This window comes from Epinephelus fuscoguttatus, linkage group LG1 (genome assembly GCF_011397635.1).
Source record: "Epinephelus fuscoguttatus linkage group LG1, E.fuscoguttatus.final_Chr_v1".
Taxonomy (NCBI): Eukaryota; Metazoa; Chordata; class Actinopteri; order Perciformes; family Serranidae; genus Epinephelus; species Epinephelus fuscoguttatus.
The window spans coordinates 47,392,421-47,416,916 of NC_064752.1; the positions used below are offsets into that span (position 1 = coordinate 47,392,421).

General features: G+C 39.5%; 1 protein-coding gene across 1 annotated transcript in view; it reads left to right on the plus strand.

Annotated features, from left to right (window-relative positions):
* Positions 1-24,496, plus strand: part of LOC125885530 (copine-9-like) — a 312,413-nt gene that overhangs the window by 68,708 nt on the left and 219,209 nt on the right. Inside the window, exon 4 of the mRNA XM_049571170.1 lies at positions 9,694-9,797. Within this exon, the coding sequence (XP_049427127.1) occupies positions 9,694-9,797 (104 nt within the window). The remainder of the gene's footprint in view (positions 1-9,693; positions 9,798-24,496) is intronic.

Below are 24,496 nucleotides of genomic sequence, written 5' to 3' on the forward strand. Positions count from 1 at the left end.
CCCAGTTGAAATATTTGAATGGTAAATCTGCCACTATTACTACTGTAAGCTGTAGCCTAGATACATTCAGTGCCTGAGGGGAAAAGTTACAATGGGAGCAGGGCATAGCCAACAATCAAATGTCCACAAATATTTGTATTGGCTGCATAATTTTGGTCCCAAACCCCTCAACATTTGAGGGGAGTAACAACTCGGTGTAGACCTTTCTTACCATAATGTCATGCAACAAGCTGCTGACTATATGTTCTTCTAAGCTCTCTGAATTCCCACAGTACAGTATGGTTTGCAGAAGAGACATAGCAGAACAGTAGCAGAGAAATTCCCCTGCAGCTTCGATATTCCATTTTAATTTGCTGTTGAACATCTCACAAAGGTCACGGGCCTGCTCATTAGCCTCTGTGCTGCCCTTCCTGTTCTACTGAACAGATCTGTGGTAACTGTACATCTAATGCTTTAAAGAGCTGTATATGTACATATACCGGCTTCACAGGGGAAACCTTAACTTCAGTATAGCTTCATTTCTAACACTTGCTGCCTGAGGTCAAATATATGTATGGACTACACAGCTTGGATGACACAGAGGAACAGTGGTTAGCACTGTTGCTATACAGCAAGGCACTGGATGTAAATTCTGGCCCTGGATTCCCTTACTGTGTTTCAGTTACATGCCAAAGTCTGATGAAACAGATATCAAGGGAGCTGGGAACTGACCCTGTGTAGGAACACTGATGTAGGCATTGAAAAACAGATGCTTCCCTTCTCATATGCAGTTTAAGATTTCTCAATTTCCTTTTGAAATGACAGTTTATATGGTCAGTGGAATTTCTTGAGTGCACAAAATCCCCTTCAACAATCAATATATAGAATATATACAGTTATATAATGTATAAACTGTACTTCCAGGTATATACTGTATGTTATATACAGATATGTATATTTTGCAGATGGATCGGCTCATGTAATGTGAAGGTCAAAAAAATGAGGAAGGGAGGGCTGTGCAGGTCAAATGTGTTTTTAGTCTATATTTATACTTTTTTGCACATACTGGCCAGTTGATCTTGGTTATACATGTTTTTCTTTAATAAAATAGAATTGCCTTTATTGCATTTATTATCATGCATCTAAGCCCTTCAGATACTTCTGTGTATTTTGTGTTAAATCACGCCTGTCTTCTTGCCAATTTGGCAGCACTTACAATACCATCAAGTAGAGACTAACCCTTATTTTGCAGACTGCATGGTGCACATTTTGATTTGTTTCCTGTCGTAGGACATACTAAAGACATTGCTAATGATAGACAGGAAAAGTACAGGCAACCTTAATGCTGGCTTGGTTCTGCTGAAGTGTCCTATTAAGCTACAACAGTTAACCTGCATCAACAATACATGTTCCCCCAGTATCGCCACATATATAAATGGAATTTAGCCATTGTTAATATCAGTACTAAATAATATTATATGATTATATTAACTTTGTGTTTTCTAATGAAGACCTTTGCAGTTTATTTTAATACCAAATCCAATCAGGTTACAAAATTATAAAATTAAATCCTTACTCATTTTGTATTAATTCTTTAGGGGAGTAAGACTGTTGGGAAACTGTTGTTTTTGTGTGGATTTATTATTATTTTTATTCAGAGATGTTTTCGCACATTCTCGATAGATGGTACATTGTAGACGCATGAGATTTTCACTACTGATTGGAAGCTGTGTGTCAATGCTTCACAAAAAATATGATCCCAATTGGTCTGATGGGGGCGCTATAATTATACATCCGCCATACATCCGGTTTACACTAAACTTGATGCAGACATCCATTTATACTGACTCTGCCTCAAGAACAAGTCAAATCTGCCTTACTAGATTTTTTGCTAGTTTTAGTTTTTTGAAAAAAACATTTTTGATGTCTTCTTCTAAACTGTATGTTCCATTTGTACCACATTTTCTGTGGATCATTAGTTGACCAACCTTATTAAAAGTTAACAAAAGCTCGTTGATATCTTGTTGCATTTTGAATATGTTGACTAATGAACTTTAAAGGAGCGTAGCTCAGCACCTAATTACATGTAACTCCACAGCTGTTGAGCCAATCATCACAAAACTTGCAGCATACGTCCATATAAGTGCCTGAAACAAACCATATATTTTCTATGTTCTGCTTCCCTCGTTGTCTAAAAAACAACAACAACAAACAAACCAAAACATAAGTAGTTACAGCTTTTTGCAACCATTTTTGAAAAACCTACTCCATCCAGGTACTGCATTATTATTCATGGGCAGCAGGCAGCATGGTCTTCCAGTGTGATGCTGTCACTCCTAGATCACAAGATTATGATGCAACAGTGGGCCAAGATGTCTCTCCTCCACCCCACCCGGATGAGCCTTTCCCTGTCCCATCCCCTTGGGCATGTCAGGGCTCTTCCACTGTGAAGTGAGGGTGGACATTTAACAGTTAAATATGAAACAAAAGGCTCTGTTTTAAGAATCAGTGGGACTGCAGGTGCAACAACAGTCAATATTAAAATTCTTCTCTAGCATCCCTGACTTTAAAAACATGTCACTTTTTGTATGTCCTTTTGAAACTGACAGTGACTATATCCAATTGTCCATAGCATGCTCTTGAGAGGTCATGTACACAAGGTCCATAAACAGCACATCTGAAATTGCATACATTAACTCAAAATGCCTCTACACAGCCCCAATATCTGTTTGGTTTGTTTTTGCCAGTTTAGTGTCTCAATCAGGAGTCACAACCTGTCAATCTTTATACAGTGGGTGGAGACAATATCATAGACACCTGTCAAATGCAATTAACATTGATAACTACAGTACATACACTAACACTAAGGCTGTAAAAGCCTCAGAATTATGTCATTTGAATCAGTGTTGGCTGTTCAATACAAATATTCGACTATTTGTTCCTTTTTTCCATATAGAGTTTAAACAGGGTTTAGTGGGATGTTCAGTGTGACAGTGACATTCATGTAATATAGCAGATAGGCTAACTGCGCTAATGACGGATCAGAAATGTGCAACAGCATTTTTGCAGAGACTAGATATCAAACAAATGCCAGACACTGTATTGTGTTAAGTTGAGGTGAGCAGTAACTTCACCACTTCTAAGTAGAAGGCAGAAGATTACATTATTTTACAGCCTTATGGGGCAAAGTCTCTCCTCTGTGTAGTTGCCTTGATGTCTGCAGTTGCCCGTATGGAAGAAGTACTGTCCCAGAAGTACAATGCACACTGACTGGCAAAAAAGAAACCAACCAACCAAACAAACAAAAAAACACGACTGCTCAACTTGAAGTCTCAGTCGACTGATGAGTCTCCGACTGGTAATTCGAATCTCCAGCATTCAAGGGACAGCCCTAATCGATACCATAACCACTGATAACTCTGGGACTAATACTACCATGGTAACATGTATTATGCTTAACTTTTGTTAGATTGTGATCTTGTATTTTGCAGAGTGTTGTAGTGGACTGCAATAAATTATAATTAGTGTGTTTATGGATGCACTGGGTAGACCTGATAAAGTAATTATATTATGTTAAAACCAACCATGTCTCTTTTCCTATAGAAATCATTTGTAACAGCAACCACATTTTGAAAGAAATATAATGCTGGTTGGATTATAGTTTGTATCAACATAATAAGAAAATGTTGATTTTGAATATACCAGTAAATGTTCACTGAAGAAGTATTGAATTTGTTTTTCACCAATTCCAAGTACAGCTTTATGTCTCAGAAGCACTTGGTGAAGATAAGGGAAAGGAAAGCTCATGGTTTGCTTTAATACAGAAAAAGTCTGAAGTGTGTTTGACTTTATTAACATTTCACTGATATCGCAAGCTTTTCCTAACTTCAACTAAAGTGATTTTGTTGCCTCATTCTAATATGTGACAGGGTTGGTAAAAACATAAAAAAACATAAAACACTGGCACTGGGAAGGAAGACAAGGCCTGTCTCAGTGGCTCCACTATCTCCATTGAGCCTAACAGTTGCTCAAAGAGAGACAGAGCAGGGACTCCCTACCACATATACACCTGAGATAATTCTCTGAATACTTTTGGGTCTTCTCTGGTTTGTGCTTGCCTGTAGCTGTTAAGTCAGTAGCAGTTGTAGCATGGCTAGGTGCATTGGCCTCACCCTCTGCACTGTTACATGTGGTTTCTGAGACAGACGGTGCATCTGAGTCTTTTCATTTAATTTACCAAACAATTGAGTATGGCTCACAAGAATGTCTGTACACTTATAATACAGCTAACTGTCCAATATGTTTCAACCAATGTATTCTCCTAGAATGGTTCATATGATATCTCACGAAAAATGCATGCACAGCAGGTTATAACCTAGGAATTTGCGTTCTATAAATAACATTACATCCTTAATGTACAGTTACATAATTAACATAAAGTTATGGAGGTTAGGTCAAGGCAATAAAAGTTACTGTGGTTAGGTTCAGGAAAAGAAACATGGTAAGGATGTACCAGAAAATGACTCAAAGTTCACTCAATGCTCACACCGATCCAACCACATGACTCCAGGAGAAAGTCCTGGGCAAAAGTCTATTTTTTTGTGACGCATCCATCACACCAACTACTTTACAAGGGGCTGGTTATTCCTTTACTACCGCCAGTGCATTGGTCACGTGATTGTAGCCTTTTAAAAAATGCTGGATATGTACGAATTTGGCTGCATTGCTTTTTGTTTTGTTTTGTGAGAGCAGCCTGATTTCAGCAGTATGCCTTTGTAAACAGTAGCCAACTAGTTCACCTCGCCGTTATTGATAAGTGTCACACAGTGATTTAGTGTTAGTTAGCTCACATGATTGCACAAAGATTCACGAGTAACAGTCTATCATCAATGTAGTGTACTGTAAATTTATTTTTTTTAATTTATTGATAGGCTGATTTTCTTTGCTAATAATATGATGGATATATGTCAGTGTGTTTTTTCCAAATATATTTTGAAAAACAAAACAGAACAAACTTAAATTAAAAGTTAAATGAATTTATCAAACAACAATTTGGAGGCCCCCATGCAGTAACTCTGAGGACCCCCTGTTGAAGTCCCAGGGTCTATGCTGGCTGGCTAACAAACTGTATAGTCAGAGAATGACCACTGTTAATCAGTGCCATCGCACTGTGGGATGTAGTGCAAACCAGTAATTATCGTGTTGACTGGCTTTTGTCATTGCATAAATGTGATCGATTGGAACTGTATAATACACAGCTGTGTTGCCTCCTCATTCACACAGTTACAGTATAATAATGATAATATTAAACTCTAAAAGTGACACTCAATAAATTAGGGAAAAATTTAAGACTTTATTGAGTGACTTACTTTTTTGATGACGACATGACTTTGTGACAATCTCATCTCATAACTGACGGTTTGAGCAGCCACTAACAACCTCTGACCAAAATCTTTCCAAAGAGAATAATACCTGATGGAGAAGACTCTCTTCACTGTATAGAGTTTGAGTGACAGAGGAGAGCAAGAACGAAAGCAGTGGTGGGGGGGTTGGGGTGGGGGTGGAGTGGGATGGCTCTAGGAACTTGTCAGATCAATAGCTCATTACTGTCACCTTCAAGAGATAATCGGGGGAGTGTGTGATTGTTCAGCAATCAACAAGAGAGTCACTTATGTAAAGATGTGTTCATCAGAGGCAGGATACATGAGCAAATTACTGTCCTGTTGCAAAGGTGCAGGGCAATATAGTATGTATTCCAAACTAATATTATAGGCATCAAAGGTAACCATACCTCACCTCACACCTCAGTGAGACTCAAGTCCCAAAACTTGATTGGACAAGACCTTTTACAGTGACATGTGACTCTGTGATGTCACAGACATCTGTACAAGGTCTGCTCCCTCCAAGCCTTCTCTCTCTTCTTGCCCTGGAGCTTCAGCAGCTCCCACCTCTTCCCGGTTGGGCCTGGAACAGCACAGAGGCCTAGACCCTGGCTCCATAGCCCAAACCACTAAAGGGAGGGCAATTGATTACAGACTCTGTTGCAAACACAAGATTTGCAACCAGCTTTCCAGCAACAAGGAACTAAGTGAGTTAGCACCCAGCATCTAACTCTGCAAGGACCCCGAGTGACCAGCTTCCTCGGATCAGAACCTTTGGAACAAAGGACCCAACAAAGACTGCACCTGGAACCATCTTCCCAGCCTTCTTCTGCCGGCTAACAGCAGTACACCACCAAGTGACTCTTTCCTCCATCCATTCAAGGATCAGTAATGTAACAACTGGGCATAGCTTATCACAGCTTTACTAGCTAAGCAAGACTGTTTAACTTGTTGTATGTGATTTGATGCTGTTTACTGAGTTATTGTTGTGATAGATTGCAGTTAGGTCATTGATTAGTTGGCTTCGCCACAGCTAAGTGCTAATCCAGACCGTTTGCAACACACGTCACATTGACATAGACTCATTAACAAATAGGCTTTCAACAGAGCTACACCCAAACAGGCATTTCAAAATTCCCGCTTCTTTTCCTTTGTCTTTGTCCTGACCACACGGTCAGACAGACACCTCCCCCAACCGGAGGCGAGCCTTGATTCGGCCATTTTGGTAGTTCTCTGCTGTCAGCCATTTTGTTTTGTAGGCCAAATGGCTACGTGATCACCACACCCGCCTTTGTCTTTCTCTTTTCTCTCTCTCTCTCTCTCTCTCTCTCTCTCTCTCTCTCTCTCTCACACACACACACACACACACACACACACACACACACACCAAGCTTGTATATAGTTAGTTAGAATTTGTGTGTTTTGGTTTGCTTTGCTAGTTTGTGAATAAATATAATTCTTTGGAATCATGCCTGCTGTCTGTTTAATGTTGCACAAGAGTGAATGAATAGTCAACCTCTGCTACGTCAAGAACTCCGAAATCCTTCAGGCGTTACTGTTAATTTTGGTTGTTGTCATTAATTTAATTATTGATCAAACTCCAAATTAATAGTTTTGCCTATTTTATGAGACTGATATCTTTAACTGGCTATCATTTTTCCCTTTACGGGAATGGTGCCCCACGAGGTGATTTAATGTTAATTAAGTCACATTATTTAACATAATTATTAATTATTAATAATAATTATTAATTTTTTCTGATAGCCAATTTAACCCCAACATATTTGGTGCCTCTGTGTGAAGCCTAGTGTGTTGACCCCAACATATTTGGTGCCACCGTGTGAGGTAAATATATGTTGATTCCCAACATATATTACAAGTTTAAGTAGTCTGGCATTCATGATATTTTTATATTCAATGTACTGTACAATATGTACTTAGGGGCAATTTTGAGTTACCTTGTACTTTCCTTGAGAATTTCCATTTCATCCATCCATCCATCTTCTAACCGCTTCATCCTCTTGAAGGTCGTGGGGTGGCTGGAGCCTATCCCAGCTGACATTGGGTGAGAGGCAGGGTACACCCTGGACAGGTCACCGGACTATTGCAGGGCTGACACATAGAGAGTGTTCTGACTTCAGTGTTACCTTTCAAATGAGACCATGCGTGTACGTGTACTAAAAATGGAACAAGAACAGCTCTCTGTTAACTTTGGGTATGTCCTTGGTGGGCGTTTTTTGTTGTTGTTGTTGTTGTTGTTTTAATTAAGGTAAATTTTACTGGACTACCTTGAAGTTTAAATGATGAATCCAACTTAAAGTTAGCTGCAAAAGTTTGCACAAAAATAAATAATCAAATGACATATTTAGTCAGCTTGGCTGATTAAAGGTTGTTTGGTGAAAACATTCATATAGTGAATACGCAGCAGAGGAATACAAAATAAAAGAGAAGCCATAAGATGCTAAATGTTGGATGAAGCTACACATAAACACTAGGGGTGTAAATCACCAGCTTCATCACGATACGATATTATATCGATTTGTTTGGATGACGATACGATGTTTGCCGATATCACAAAGTCTGTCACAATACGATTTTGATTTGATTCGATTCAGGAGCCTGCGATCAGTATGACGCAATATCATATGCCCATCAAACACAATCATTTACATCAACTCACAAAAACAACTAGAATATGATTTGACCATTTTATTTCTGAGCTCTTCCAGGTATCAGGCATTTAAATGAAAAACAGTATTCTTCTGTAACAAAAAAAATAATAAAAATAGACCTGTTCACTAAAATGGTGACACAGACGTGCTATGTGAATTTCAAAATAAAGGTGTATCTTTAAGATGACGATGTGGATCTATGTTTTCATTTTGCATTGATGTAATTGGATCGTTAATCAATTAATCAATGTATCGATGTGGATCGATGTATCGTCACACCCCTAATAAACACACACACACACTAAAACTGTCACATAATATCACCAAGTAGGAATGAAAGTCTCTAACTTCACTTTCTTTTGTAGTTAATTCCAGTGTTAAGATGCATGGTATGAGACAGGAGTCCTCCCCAAGTCAGAGTTGGTATGAGAAACATCTAAAGCCAACTAATCCTGCAAAATGGTGTCAAGGATTGAACTCAACTAAAGATAATAAATATGTTGGTAAATTAGACAGCATGGCCCCATAATTAAAATAAGTAACCCGACTTGAATTAGCGCCATCAAAATCACAGTGCATTGTCACATGGATTTTTTGTTTTTCAACAAAAATTTGTCTATGTCAATATGCATATTTAAAAAAAAAAATTCTTTTTTTCACAGGCTATGGCAGTGATCAACTTTGGGTTTGAGGGCCAGATTTGGCCCATGATAGAGTGCCTGGTGGCCTTGTAACCAAATTCACATTGAAAATGAATTGATTCATACTGGGGATTTTTTTTGTACTTTGAACGTAAACAAGGTGCCAGAATTATATGCCAGAATTATGCAGTTTGTTTGTGAAGTGCCAGGGGAAGATCCTCTTGACCTCCTAGTGGAGGTCTGGGCTGAACCCCAAATGTCCCCAAATCCTAGGAACACTTCTACATATGCTTCACTTATGCAGGGCAGTTGCAACTGGATTTGCCTTGTTTATTCATTCATCTGACAAATATATTAATCATGTTTGTTTATTAACTGGCCCCTGGCCTCCTGTCTATTTCCAAAAGTGGCCCCCAGGCAAAGCAATTTGAATATCTCTGATCTCTGGTGATGGGCTGTCTAGCTTGAGGAGCCTGGCCCCTATGGGCCACTAGTGATGCTGCCACAGGATTCCAATTTCTGCCCGTTATACCTTTATTAAGTAATTGTGTTGATAAGAGAAATATGTAGCTCTGCATTTGCCAAATTTACTTCAACCCTTTTACAAAGAATCAGGATTAAGTGACTCAGCAAAGCTGTCATTTGTTGTCTGAAGATAATGAGATAAATAAATGAATGTTCTATAAATGGCTGTGCTTTAGAGTGAGCAACCCTGGCAGCTCTCCCTGCATTTGATGACCGATGTGGAGCTTCCAGAACCAATGAAATCCAAGTCATTTACATTAGACTTACAAACAGAAAGACTGTGCATAAATGTAACTGGGTCATTTTAACTTAATTTAAAATGGAGTAAAAAAAATTTGTGACTAATCACTAGTCACTTTAAAATGTGTGCTGGTTGAGAACTTAAAACCTACAAAAGTAGCAGCAGAGTTACCCTCCCTCTCGCTGAATACAGATTGATAAGTATGGTGCTGACTTGTTCTTCCTGTCTGTGTCTCTTCTCTGTCTCTCCCCCAGTTTGGTCGGACAGAAGTGATCGACAACACGTTGAACCCCGACTTTGTGAGGAAGTTTGTTCTTGATTTCTTCTTTGAAGAGAAGCAGAACCTTCGCTTTGATGTGTAAGTGGGAACATTTCGGCCTTTTTCCCTTTCCTTTGTCATACCAGGGAATGACTTCAGTTAAGACTCCTTTTATTTTGCCTGATTGACTCATACCCACTAGGTTTAGAAGCCTTCAGTCAAAGGTGATTAGCATAAAGGCTGTTTGACTGGATGACTCTCATCAAAGTGTTGGGCAGTATATACAATCATCAACCACTATCTTACAAATGCCTTCGTTCCTTTTAGATACTTTTCTTCATTTTACTAGTTTTTTTTCTATTGAAAAAACATATTTTCTTTGTAAAATGGAAAAACTAAAGTGAACACTAAAAAAACGTTCTAAAAGTGGACATTTTTAGCACTGCTTAAAACTTGTCTGTATTAAATGTTATTAATAAGGCTTTTTATTCCTCCACACCGGCGATAGCCAGAGGGCTTCGGTTTGTCTATCTCAAGAACGCCCTAAGGAAATTTCTTAAAATTTGGCACAAACAGTCACTTGGACTCCACAATGAACTGATTAGATATTGGTGGTCATAGATCAAAGGTCAAGGTTAATGTGACCTTGCATCACGTTTCATTCTCATGAATGTGACATCTCAAAAACGCTTTGGGGGAATTTCTTCAAATTTGGCATAAATGTCCACTCAAAGATGAATTAATAAGATTTTGGTGGTAAAATGCCAGGGTCAGTTTGACCTTGTCTGTCTAATTCTTGTATATGCAATATCTCCAGAACACACAGAGGGAATATCTTAAAATTTGACACAAAGGTCAACTTTGACCGAAAAATAAACTGATTAGAACTTGGTCATCAGAGGTCAAGGTCAGTGTGACATCACAAAACATGTTTTTGGCCAGGACTCAAAAATTCTTATGCTAATATGCTAATATGCTAATATGACAAAACATCACACAAATGTCTAATAGAGTAAAAATGATGAATTGATGACATTTCATAAGCAAATGGTAAAAGGTCAGCTTCACTGTGACATCATAATGTTCTGTATAAAACACTTTTCTGGCCATTACTCAACATCATTACTCAGGAACAGAAGGGGAGACATTTGGTCAGATACTGAATTGGTGACACTAATCTTGGGTGCCCACCTTAAAACTGTGCTGATTATATAGATCTTCTGTGCTGTTGAGGGGGAGATGTGTGTGTGCATCTATTTCACAGCCATGGATGTAAACTGTAAGAGAAACTTGACTGGTGCACAGAGGCATACAATTACAGGGTGGTAATTCTAGTTTTATGGCTAAAAGAGAGGATAAAAAAATTCCTTAAATGTTACAAATCATAAATGAAATGATTCATCCCCTCTGGAATCATTTCAACATATAGTTTGTACTGCAGGTGCTCTGCACCAGGGACCTGACATGCCCATATCTACTGTAGATATTATTCCATATCAGGTATGATTGATGCGCACTGTGCCCAGTACAATTGTCCTCTCACTACAGGGTAGAAAAGCCTGCTAAATGCAAAATCCCTAACCCATGGAGTCGACCTCCACATTATGCCTACTATTGTTTTTAACCATGTGAAACTAAAATATGTGAAGCTAAAATATCCCAGATATGGCTGCTGCCATCTTGCTCTGGTAATGTCATTCGAAGCCAGAGTTTGCGCAGTAGCAGTATTAAGTGCCCACATACCTTCCGACTAATCACGAACAGTACCACTGAATGCGAGCCCACCGATTGGTTCACACAGTCAGGTCATGTTGTAACATTTATATTTGATAGCATTAAATAACTAATTATCACCAAACTTATTAGAGAAACGAACACTTGAACAAACAGCAGTGTGATAAAAACCTACCTGAAATGACAACCATCTTTGCAAAAAATGTATTTGATGTGGACATTTTAGTTAGGCCCATGTCCCATCCACTAACATGGACAGGGCAGGCTTTATGACCTATACTGCAGCTAGCCACCAGGGGGAAATTGAGGTGTTTCAACTTCACATTTAAGGAGCTGTCATGTCATCCATCTTACATTCATACATCTTAAATTTATACGTTCATTCATTTCCATAATGGCTTATCCTCTTGGAGCCTATCCCAGTTTATATTGGGTGAGAGGCAGGGTACACCCTGGACAGGTCGCCAGACTATCGCAGGGCTAACACATAGAGACAGACAACCACTCACACTCACATTCACACCTACGGTCAATTTAGAGTCACCAATTAACCTGCATGTCTTTGGACTGTGTGTTGTTTTTTTTATTTAACCTTTTTTTTTTAACCAGGAAGTCCCACTGAGATTGAAAATCTCTTGTACAAGAAAATCCTGGCCAAGGTAGCAAACAATCAAAGCACATTTAAATTCAACAAATGCAACATATAATACAAAATCCACAATAAAACAATAACTATTCAAACATAGTGGCCTATGCTATTTGTGATGCCCTTAAATTCATCAATGGTGTTTCTAATGCCTGGGGTGCCTAGTAGGAAAATGCAGTTTTCCCCAGATCTGCTAAAACCCGGGGTACATTAAAAAGCAACCATTTGGAGGAGTGTAGCTGGTAACTACCAGAGTTGACACACAGAAGGGTGCAGAGGTAGGCTGGAAGTTTGCCCAATATTGCTGTATACATAAAAAATATCTCAGTGCTGTTGTCTTGGAATGGGCAATGATGTCCAACCCACCGAATCATTAAGAATGATGAGTAAGTGACTTTGCATTTGTAATAAAACATAGGGATGCATGGTATACATAATCAAGGCTACATAAAATGGAGGAGGCTGCATGCATATACAGTATGTCACAGACAGAAAAGTAGCCTCTGCAAGTTTTTTCTTTGCACTGAAAGTAAAACAAGACTTATTCCTAAAATAAAAGCCAATCTTCACTTTAAGCTTTCAATATGTACATTAAATGAAGCTTGTCATCTATCCAACTACCCAAGTACTTGTATGAGGACACTCTTTCTATGGATTTACTGTAGAAGTTAGAATGCTAAAATCATCAAGCAACTGTGAGCGAGCTTTTAAGGAGGCTATAAACTTCATTTTCTGAGCATTTAAAATCAATTTTAAACTCAGCAGAGCAGTTTGTAATGATTGAAATACAGTCTGAAGCTCTTGCACTGCCTGCATTATGGCGGGAGCATGCATGTGAATGTATATAAATGTATTTTTGCTGTAATGTCTTAACCCAAATCATTTGTAAAAATAGGAAACAAAATAGGCCCCAAGAAACAAAGGAGGAAGGTATGTGAGTAGGTCATTCAGAGGATGAGATAAGTGCAATCACAGGTTTTGGAGGAGACCAGCGGCATCGAGAAATGCCTTTGCAACTCTACCCGCTGACTGCTACTAACATGAGAGCTAGCTCAACAGTGCTAGGTGAGCTAGTAGTAGATGCACACTTCCTTCTGTGTGGTGATATGGTTGATAAGTGTGGTTTGGTAGAAAGAAAATAGTTAATACATGAAATGGCTCACAAAAAGGTCTGTGGATTGCCTGGGTCATGATTTTTGGAAAGACACATTATTGTTGAGTTATTCATATGTTGTTGTTTTTTGTGCTGTGAGCATCAAAAGCCAAGTACCATCTAGTCCCATTATATTGGAGAGAAGGCAGACATCTCTACGACTAACATCTCCAACAATTGGCAACTCACACCAAAACTATCGGTCGTCTGTAATGCTCATTCAAAAAGGGAGACTGGAAGACTTTTTTGACACTAGTTAGCCAGTTAGCACATTAACAACACAAATCCAGTATTGAAAGAACAGAGCACATTTATCGTGCGTCAGTTGACAATAACACAAACTATCAGGAAACGTTTTTGCTAACGAGCTCAATGGCTAAAGAAACATAATCTGACCTTATGTAACGAGTTTGTTTTGGTCTCACTCCCTCTTGACTTCAGCTCTTTGTTTACTTTCCTCATTTCTGTGTCTCTTCTCTTGCACTGAGCTGGACTGCCAGTCAGAGTGATTTAATTCACTGATGGGCTCCACTGTTGTCGATTCAACATGCTGAACTTTAAGATGAAATAACGTTGCAGCACCTCCTTGTTGCTGAAATGCAAAAGCTTAATGACTTGTTTTCATACACAATACTACAAAAACAACAAAACAAATAGTACATTTGCTCTGAACATTGCAAAACTCTGTAATGACTCAATGTAATAAGATACTTTGATCCATTAGTCCCAATAAAATGTTAAGCCAAAATGATACTTTCTGCATCTTGCTGGCTGTTAGGGTCCACAGGGGTCTGCTGAGGTCTGTTTGTCATGTGCATGATCCATCTATATGCCAACAAAACTCTCTCTTTGCACAGGCCATCAGCACCAACAAGCATGTGTGAATATATGCAGACAGTCAGTTTAATTTAAAATGATGTAATGTCTGATGGCATCTTCTTAAATGTATTTATTTGAGTTTGTTGTCATATCCACCGCCTCAAAGAGTTTTTAGGCTGAGAATCAGGTTAGGGGAAACAAACAAGCACAGCTTGTCTGTCTCTCATTACTACACTGCCCTTGAGCAAGGTAATTAAACCCCAACTGCTGCAGCAAGTCCCCTTCTCTGTTGGTTTCACAGTCATGGATACAAAAAAGGGCAGATATCTGGTTTCTGAATCACAGCTGAAACATAAATAATAGTTTCTTTGTCGAAGGTCATTCTATCTACCACTGGTTTATCCACTACTACAGCTTTGAAATACCCTGCTGATAGACCAGCATAGATAGACCAGATAGAACTACTGATTAAGTTTTACCATTGGAATGAGCATCACTAGATAAGCAGTTCATTCATTAAACCACAGTATTCAAACAGCCTTTCATTATTTTTTTTAGCATTTGTCAATCTGTTTCCATCTGAATCTACTGTCAAGAACTCATTATTCATCTCAGAGTTGTTTTGTTTGGTTCAAAGCTTTAAAGTAAAGTATTCTGCAGTATTTATGAAGAGAATTAAATGAGAAATTTACTTTCAGAGTCTGCAAATGAGCACAATGAGCTGCACTGCCTGTAGAGGCCCACACCGATCTCAGAGGATTCAAAGAAAAGAGAACAGTGTTGTTGTTTATTTACAGATCTGCAGAGCTTCTCTGTAGTCACTGATCCAATTCAGACTCTGACTTTCAATGTGAAGTCACTCAAAGGGGAGACAGCAGGTAAAGGCAGATAGGAGGGGAAAACTTCACTTTAACACCTCCAGTCTTTCCACAGAGGGGATTGATGCCTCTACAGGGGGCTCAAAGGAGAGATCTTGCATGGGATCAGGTGCAAGAAGAAGCCAAAGAGCTGATCAGATTCCTGATATTGATGAACGCTGCTCTCCACCCTGTCCACCACTGTGCGGTCAATAACATAATAATCAACATTTTAGGCTGCTCTTCTCGATTGAACCAATCCTGATCCTCAGTCAATAACAGAAGAAGCTGCAGTCTGAATTGATGTTTGTTAGAACCTCAAATGTTAATAAGGGAGCTACACAATCAACATTTGTGTCCAGTGGAAACAGTAATGTAAAGTCAAATCAAAGGATTGTTAACTATACAGTTTGAGTTCATCAGGAGATAATTATGTAACAGTATAGACAGTATCAGGTACATAGACCAATTTTGAGTGGATGTCAAAATTATGTCACAGTAGTTGTGTGTGCATGCTGGTGGCAGTAAAACAGCGGACACTGGAGAGAAATGGTTAAGATACCTGGGAAAAAATGTCTTCTTGTGCCGTTCAATGTCAGAACAGGAGTACAATAAAGATCATTTTTATAGAAAACTGTTTCTGAGAATGCCATTTGATGCTAAATGAAGACCTGTATGGTCTCCACAACTATTAATCAAGGACAACAAGCCAAATCCATGCTTGACAAACATAAGTTTTTACAATTCTTTTTGACAATGAATTATCTTTCACCATGTAAATAATTCAGTTCATATAAGCCTAACACACACTACTCTACTGAGCAATGAGCAGCAGAAATTATAGCCTAAATAACAAGATTCTAATTAACTGGTGACAAAACTTTATTTCCTACTACATATAGCTCATAAACCCATGGATATAAAAATGACTCATTGCAATCAGTTGTTTTTTACGTTTTATTTGGTGCTCACCACCACCCACCACTGTCCCTTCCTGCCACCAGTTTGGCTACACCCACAAAATATGTCATTGCTGTTTACAAACACAAAAAGGGTCTATAAACGAATGTTCAAAAGTTTGGAATCAGCTGTTATATTGAAGTTCTTCTTTCCTTCAATAACAACTATTTGAACAGCGATAAAAAACATTATATTACTAGAGGCAGACGCTGTTGTGTAAAATGTCACACCCACTATGCCTCTTTTACTTCCAGGATGCTGGCATTCTGTCTATAATCACATCCTGAAATACTGATACTGATTCTGTATGCCAGACTGTATTATAGACTCAAGGATAAACAAATCAAATTGTGAGTTGTCACAAGAAATGTGTAATTTTTAGTAAGGTTTGTGTTCTCTGGCAGACATTTAATGAAAAACAAAAAACATTAAGCACAATAAAATGTATTTAGAAAAACATTCCAATAATAACAGATTAGACTAATTTAGTTAGAAGTGAGTTTTGTTTTAGTCAAATTCAGCAACTATTGAAAATCACCTAGATTTGTTAGAAAAAACTTTTAAAGGCCTTGTAGAGAATAGTTTGGTGATATATGTTTTTTGTTCTGTCAATATAATATATATAAAATACCATGTAAAGACTGAAACCAACTGATCCCATTAACAAGTTAAGTTTGTGTGTCTAATCATGATATATCTTCTTCCTCTGTGCCATAGAGAGCCACTGTTGTCCAGAACTGTTAAAACACATCAGTGAACCATACTGTTGCACTAGGTGACATCTTCCTTAATTACCATGAACACACACATTGTAGAATATTTTGACTCAGTCCTCAGAAATGACTTAGCCTTTTTTAAACATGAAACTAGGGTTGTCCTGATCAAGTTTTTCAGGCCCTGATTCCAATGTCAGTCCTTTCTGATTGAATATCTGCCAATACAGAGTTTAATACATATTGTTGAGCTTGAACCTTTTGAGTGAGTTTGACTCCTTCGTCTGGATGTGCGTGGGGGGAAATGACTTCACACAACAAGGACTCTCCGTTCATGAACTTTAATGAACTTCAGTTGGTAAGCACAGGACAAACAGTTGTATACATCAATCTTAGTGGACGCTTTTATGTTGTGTTGTGGCCTCTAGCTCGGGCACAGAACAGCAAGCCAGCCTGTCCATGCAGTGAGCCATGAGCACCGTTCAACATCCAACTTCAAAACTGAGTAACTAACATGGGAATCTCATTACACTTCTCATGCATGCTCACGTTACTCTCACTGACCAATCAACATGCTATATCTAGCAACACGTAACACATAAGGGGATAAAGGAGGGTCAAACTTGACTATTGTGATCTGCCTTACAATATATTTATATACAACCAGGTGATATGCAATGTTAATTACATATGTATCTGGCACACTCAGTACTTTTACATGCACAGTTAAGTTGAGCTATGGTTAATTGGACTACTGTCCTTGTCCAAGTTTACAAGCACGGGAGGGAAAAGAATTTATTGACCAAAGTGTGTCTGACTCCACTACAATAGGTGGCGATATGCCCGCTTTCAGCTTTTTAGTATTGGACCTTTTTCCAGTTCACCCATAACGTCACAGACGAAACAATCAACAAACAAGTTTGCTACAGTTAGCTAGCAGCAAACTGGTAACATGGCGGACAACTTTGCAGCTCTGTACATTTCATCTGTCCAAATCCATGGCTCTGGATGTAGATTTCACCATATTGTTATTGGCTCCTTCTTCTACTATGCATTTAATGCTATTCAACTTCTGAGTTAAAGACCGGTGCAGAAACACTGGAGCCTGCGTGGAGCATCTAAGTGAGTTTGACTCTGATTGGCTGTATACATGCAGGAGTAATTGTATTCCAAAAGTCTGGTTTTAGTTGGGTTAATACAACAAATCGATTTTTTCAAATGTCATCTAAATGTACTGAGTGATAAAGCCAATCCGTTCTTATTCTCAGGTCAAATACCAATGCTTTGTCATGCCCTTTGGTGTCTCATAGCGACGCACAAGGCACTCTTTAGGGTATCTATGTGACACACAACAGAAAGACATTGTAACAGGTGGTTAATGTCATTAAATGGTCGCTGTTAGGTTTAGGCACCAAAACTACTTGGTTAGGTTTAGAAAGAGAGGACGTCAGTGGAAAATGGATAACCTTGCTTTAAAACGACATTAACTTATGGTTTCAAATGGGATCTCTACTGTGGTCTCCTGGATGAAAGTCTGTATCCTTTACTGAGTACAGACATCAGACACATTTTGGCCTGCCATCAAGTTACTCCTGGAATTAGCATGAACTAGCCATAGCTCATGTGACGTCATTGTTATTTTTACTGGCGAAAGCAACAGTGAGCAACAGCTAAAATGAGATGCTGCCAGCTGAATGTTTTCCACAATGCTACACTTTGCTAGTGTTGGGGTTGTTACGTCATGTATTACACATCACTCATTAATGAAAAAAAAAAAAAAAAAAAAAAGAAGAAGTAACAAATGTTGGTGAACTCTTACATGCAAATTTGAGCTGTTGACTAATAACAAACCATCCTAATAATACTCATATTATGTAGATTTTCTCTGCATTGTGTGTTGGGTTTGAAGCTTCCTCCCTTGGGACAGCAGCTGCCCGCTTAGTGAGGAGTCTTAATCTCCTGACAAAGTAAATCATTAATGCTGAATTATTAAGTACTGCAAAATATAACACTCACAATGGCAACACACACTTTGCCTTTCAAGTGTCTTGCATCATTATTTTTGGTAGCTATTGTCAGTGCTACCTGAATTCCCGTCCTTCACACATGACAGCAAATCTTTTGTTACTGTTGTAGTACAAAACTCTCACTGGATGCATGCTTTGAATTCATATTCCATGTTTTCACTTTACTGGGGAGGAAAATATTCAAATTAATCAAAAAAAATAAGTAAACTAAAGTAACTAAAGATCCCAACCACCTGCCTGATGTAAACATCCTTTACACAGGGTAGAGCAGCATCTATAGTGAGTTCAGCTGAACGAACCACTCTTTGCAGGGCCTCGCAGTTCTGTTCGGTGCTGTTTCCTTACCAGGCAGTTCCCTGTCAGGAAACTCTTGATGGTGCAGGAGTAGAAATTCCTCAGTATTTGAGAGGATACTCAGAATTTCCTCAAGGATCTGAGGTAAAACAGTCTCTCCCTTGCCCTTCTCACCACTGGGTCAGTATGCAATGCCCAAGTCTGTTCCTTGGTGATGTGGTAAGTAACCAAGGGACTTGAAGCTATGCACCCCACCGACGACCCGGCATAGTTCCCTTCCTGCTTCATCCCAAGTCCACTATCAGCTTCTCAGTTTGCTGATGTTCAGGAGTAGGCTGTTGTCCTGACACCAGCAGGTCAGGTCCTCGACGATTCTTAGGTAGGCTCTCACATTGTTACGTGTGATCAGGTCACCACAGCTGTGTCATCAGCCAACTTAATGATGGTGTTGTAGTCCAAAGTGGCTACACAGTCATGTGAGTACAGGGAGTACGGCAGAGGACTCAAAATGCAGCCCTAAGGTGCTACTGTTTTAAGGAGGAGGGCGGAAGGGGTGTGTTCACCTGCTCACCTCAGGTGGACTGTTAAAGTGGACCAGCTATTCTCATTATAGTAACAATCTCAGCGGCTCCTAAAGAGATAATGGAGAAATGTCTGGCTGCTGGGTCTCTCAGCCTCTGGTATTGGAAAAAAAAAACCCCTGAAACGATACCCAACCCTAGTTAAGTTGGGTGGTGTGGAGGATGTGTGCCATGCTGTCTTCTGTGGATCACTTTGGACAGCTGGCAAATCGTAGTAGGTCCAGTATGCTGGTAGGGAGCAGTCATTTAGGCAGATTGGACATGTTTCCTTGGGCACAGGGGTGATGGTGGACTCCTTGGAGCACATGGGTATGACAGACTGAGTCAGTGAATGGCTGAATGTTGTGAACACTGGCGTTAGTTGGTCAGCGCATAGTTTACCATCTGGTCTTGCTGCTTTCTAAGTGTTCACACACTTGAAAACCCTCCTGACGTCATGCTCAAAAAGGGAGATAGGTGTGAAAGGTGCACCACCCATGCATTAACCTCTGCTTCAACTGTGCTTGCTTGCTTGCTGGCTGCAGATGGCCTCAAAATCAACATAACAAGAATTACCACTTGCAGCTGTATGCCTCAATGAACCTGTGAAGATGCACTTGGAGTTTACATTGATGTCTCCATACTTCACACACATCTTTCCCACGGCAGCACAGACGATTAGAATCACCAATTCAGTGTCTCATCAAATGTTTCCCTAGCCTGGTGAAACCATCCTAATCTCGCGAGCTCATATTCTATTTCGCTCTGAAGATCAGTCTGGCCATGCAATCATCAAGGCACATTCTGGCATCGGTTAAAGCTTACCGGGCCAATCACAACCATTTATTACTTTGGGACGGACACGTCATCAGAAGAGGAGGGACAAGGAGCGGAAAGAATGCATTTCGTAAACAACCAACATGGCTACTGATTTTGATGTTACATGTGTTGAACGAACTGGAATGTACATTTTCTTTAAAAGCAGAACAAACGGCTGCACTGAAAGCTTTTATTGAAAAAAAAAAAGGATGTGTTTGCCGTCCTTCCTACAGAGTTTGGTAAAAGTTTAATTTACCAACTGGCTCCGTTGATTGGGAAACGGATGGGATTCAGTGAAAACCCAGCAGCTATTGTTGTTTCTCCACTAGTTGCTCTCATGGAGGAGCAGGTCAGGGAAGCGAACAAGCTGGGAATCACAGCCATGCAACTTGGAGTCCACAGTGAGGAGGAAATCCGCAAGCTCTAGCTCTGTTTTCCAAGCCGCTCTTTGGAAAGCAGAGCTAGATGATAAACAAACATGCAGCACACCGGTTAGAGGTAAGACAACACGTTTACATGTTGTTTTCTATATGTTCTCTGACATTTATCCTAACGATATGAGGCGGTCTTTGTGGAAAAAAAGCTTGTGTAGTGGACTAACTTTGCACTTGAAGGGATGCCCGTTCACTTACGTTTTAACAGGTCTGACGCTACTAATGCACCCCGGCTGTATCTAGGCTAACGGCTAACATGCTAACTATTATTTTTATGTCACTAGTCACTTGAAACAAATTTAGGACGATAGGAGACGGGTTGAAATAAACCGAAATTTCCCTTTAAGGTGTTCTTAAGACATTGCGTTCACAAGAATGAAATGGATGCAAGGAGCACAGTGACCTTGATCTTTGACCACCAAAATCTAATCAGTTCATCACTGAGTCCAAGTGGATGCGTTTACCAAATATAAAAAAAATCCCTTAAGTTGTATTTGAGATATGGTGTATATGAGACTAAGATGAGGTCACAGTGACGTTTATGAGAAAGGGATGAACAGATGGATGGAAGGACGGGTGGACAACATGAAGACATTAAGACTCCAGTCACAGCTGTCACTGGTGCAGAGGCATTAAAGTTATTTAGCTCACCTGCATTAGATACATCAGCACTTGATAAAGAGAGGAGTGGGAGGTTGTAGTGGATTGAAGGAGATTGCAGTTCCACTTTGTTCCTTTAGTTCTTCTGCACTTCCTATGTTGTAGATTGCAACTTTATAGTTGTCCACGTTTCCAGACTGGCCACATTGAACGTGTTGATGGCAGTGTGGGTGGTTCTGGTAATCCATGGTTTTTTGTTGTTTAATCATAATTTGGGCACAGTACAGTCTGACTGGCCTGACCATTTCCTGACCTCTTGCGTAATTGGAAGAATGTGCGGCACACACAGCGCAGTTATCTTAACTCCATCTAAATTCAACATGAGTCCAGCTCCAGAAAACAAACAGATGTCCATGGGATATCAGGAGATAATGTCATGCCAACCAATTGGTCATGAATTGATCACTGATTCATTAACATTCATAGTAACGACTGCCTGTTGAAATCACTGACATGTACGATAATCTCCTGACATTATATGTTCTTTGTCAATAATATAGTAATGAAATGTCCTTTTTGTTGGTTACCTTTCATCTTTTAGCACTGATATTCATTGTTGTAGATACAGCCTCACATTGCGATTCAACAAGAAGGGTGAAGACAGTGTCTTAGAATCAGGAAAAAATTGGTGTAAAGTCTGTGTCCAGCATGGCCCAGATATGGGTTGTACAGAGTCCCAGGAGAGTGCTGTGGTCTCCCTGATACGGGGTCATGAGAGGGGATTCCAGTAAAAAGGAGCATCCCTGTAGAGGGAATCAATTATTAAACTCCCACCTCTCCACACAGGTTATTTTTAGCCCACTGAATCACAATAGATAGATGTGGAGCAAAGTGATGTATTATTTCCTAAGGAAAGGGGAGATGAATGGACTGAACTGATGAATCCTGACAACAAAAGCAATACATCATCTGAAGTATTGTTATCGTGATTTTCTGTTTAGAAATATATTGTTTGTAAGCCAGATTTAGCCAGTAGTTGTATATGATTGCATTGAATACATAAATTTTAAAAACAGATCTAATTACTCAATATTGTACCTAGTAAGTACAGATGTGACTACTTGTCCTTGAGTATTCCCATTGTATATTTCTCTCTTCTTCTTATCCACTCCATTTCAGAGGGAAATATTTTACTTTGTACTGCAACCTACATAATTTACAGATATAGTTAGTAGTTGCTTTTCAGATTAAAGTTTGACATTAAATATATTTGATGAGTGAGAAGATTTTGGGAGGATTGCATTAAAAAAATGATATGGACAGTGAACAGTGGGGTAGTTTCATCATATATATTGTGGCTCAGAGGTAGAGCAGGTCATCCACCAATCAGAAAATCAGCGGTTCAATCCCCGGTTCCCCCAGTCTGCATGTCTAAGTATCCTTGAGCAAGATACTGAACCCCAAATTCTATCGGTGTGTTAGTGTGTTAAAAAACTGAGTAGCAGGTGGCACCTTAATGGTAGCCTCGGCCACCAGTATATGAATGTGTGTGTGAATGGGTGAATGTGACTCGTAGTGTAAAAAGCACTTTGAGTGGTTGGATGACTAGAAAGGCTCTATACAAATGCAGGTCCATTTACCATTTGGAAGTGACGCATTGCACTTATGACTGGCTCACCACTGCGACTAAATAGATACCCTTCCTGTTATTAATGTCTGTCAATATTTGCTAGACTCCCTGCCTGTTTGCTTGTTTTTGTTTTTGATTGTCGTTTTATTTTGTTAAAGATCTTCCTGTTGAAAATATAAGTGCTTCAATAGAACTGAAAGTCTGTGGCTACTTAGTCTGCAGATGAAACACAACGACAGAAAGCATATAGTAGACTAGTCCCTATGTCATTTTATGTTAAAGGTGTGCAAAGGAGTTTTGTATATACATTCACATTTTCGCCCAAATAGACGAGTGTTTTCTATTGTTGTAATCTACAATCTGAATAAATTCCCTGCCTTTGCAAAGTACATTTTCTTTGTCCTTGCATTGTTTGCACCTGTTTTATTTAAGGACTTTTCCCAGGGCTGGGCATAAACTATGCTACTTTGAGGGCAACAGGGGGAGATTTTTCTTGATACAAAGAAGCATCTCTGCCCTCTCACATTCGATCCTGTTTCTCTTCTCTTCAATCACATGAGCAGCAGCAGAAAAAAAAAGTTCACTGTCGACACTGGTGCAAGGGGCTGATAGGTATTTATGTGCAAGCTGGGCCAGGGTTGGGAAACGGGATTTGTTGTCTCTCCAGTATTCCCCTGGGATTTCAGTCCTGGGAATCAGGGACTCTGAGAGGTATCCTTGCAGCTAAAGTAGAACAAAATAACATAACAATATTAAGTCCTGGTGTATTTTTAACACAAGTTGAAAGCTTTGTTTATCCTAACATTAAGTTTAATGAATTACCTCCACTTCTGTAAGGCTGCTTGCCTGCCCCTGTGTGACCTCAGCATTTTCGTCCAGGATTTCATTGTATATTGCCAGCAGGGAATTATTGTTGCAGTCCGTCCTGGTCTTCTTTGCTTGCAGTTTGGGTGGCTTATCAGCCACTTCATATTACTTGCTCTTGTCCATTTTTTCTGCAACATTTTTGTTGCTTGCCATTTTGCAATAATGTTACAGTAGCAGTCCTCATAACTGGGGTCCAATATTGTTGTGAGATTATAAAGGGGCTCTGCATGGATGTGACTGAATGGCCGGTCTACTGCTTGTGGCAGGGTGCCCTGAGAAGTTTTCACTCCCTGGTCTTTTGCAATGGTTTTCGTTAACAGACATTTTAAGGCTTAGATGGAGGCGATCACATCTGCTGCTGTGGCTGTTGGTAACATCACTAGTCAGCTGCTCACAGGGATCAAGAGCTGTCAAGATGTTTTCAATTAGCGCCCACTGGTATGCACTTAGAGATGCAGGTAATTCATAATCTACTCCATATGCTGCAAGTGCTCACTTCTGCCAACTCCTCAGCATATAAAACGTGCTGTTGTATTGTATGGATATGTCTTGCTGAAGCTGTGTGATTTTCAGGTCTAGTTGGGTCTGTAAATGTTTCAGGCGGCAAGCTGTAAAGTGTGAGCCACACAACCCAAGCTTCCAACCCCACAGTCCTCCAAAGCCTCAAAGTCATATTGCGTGCATT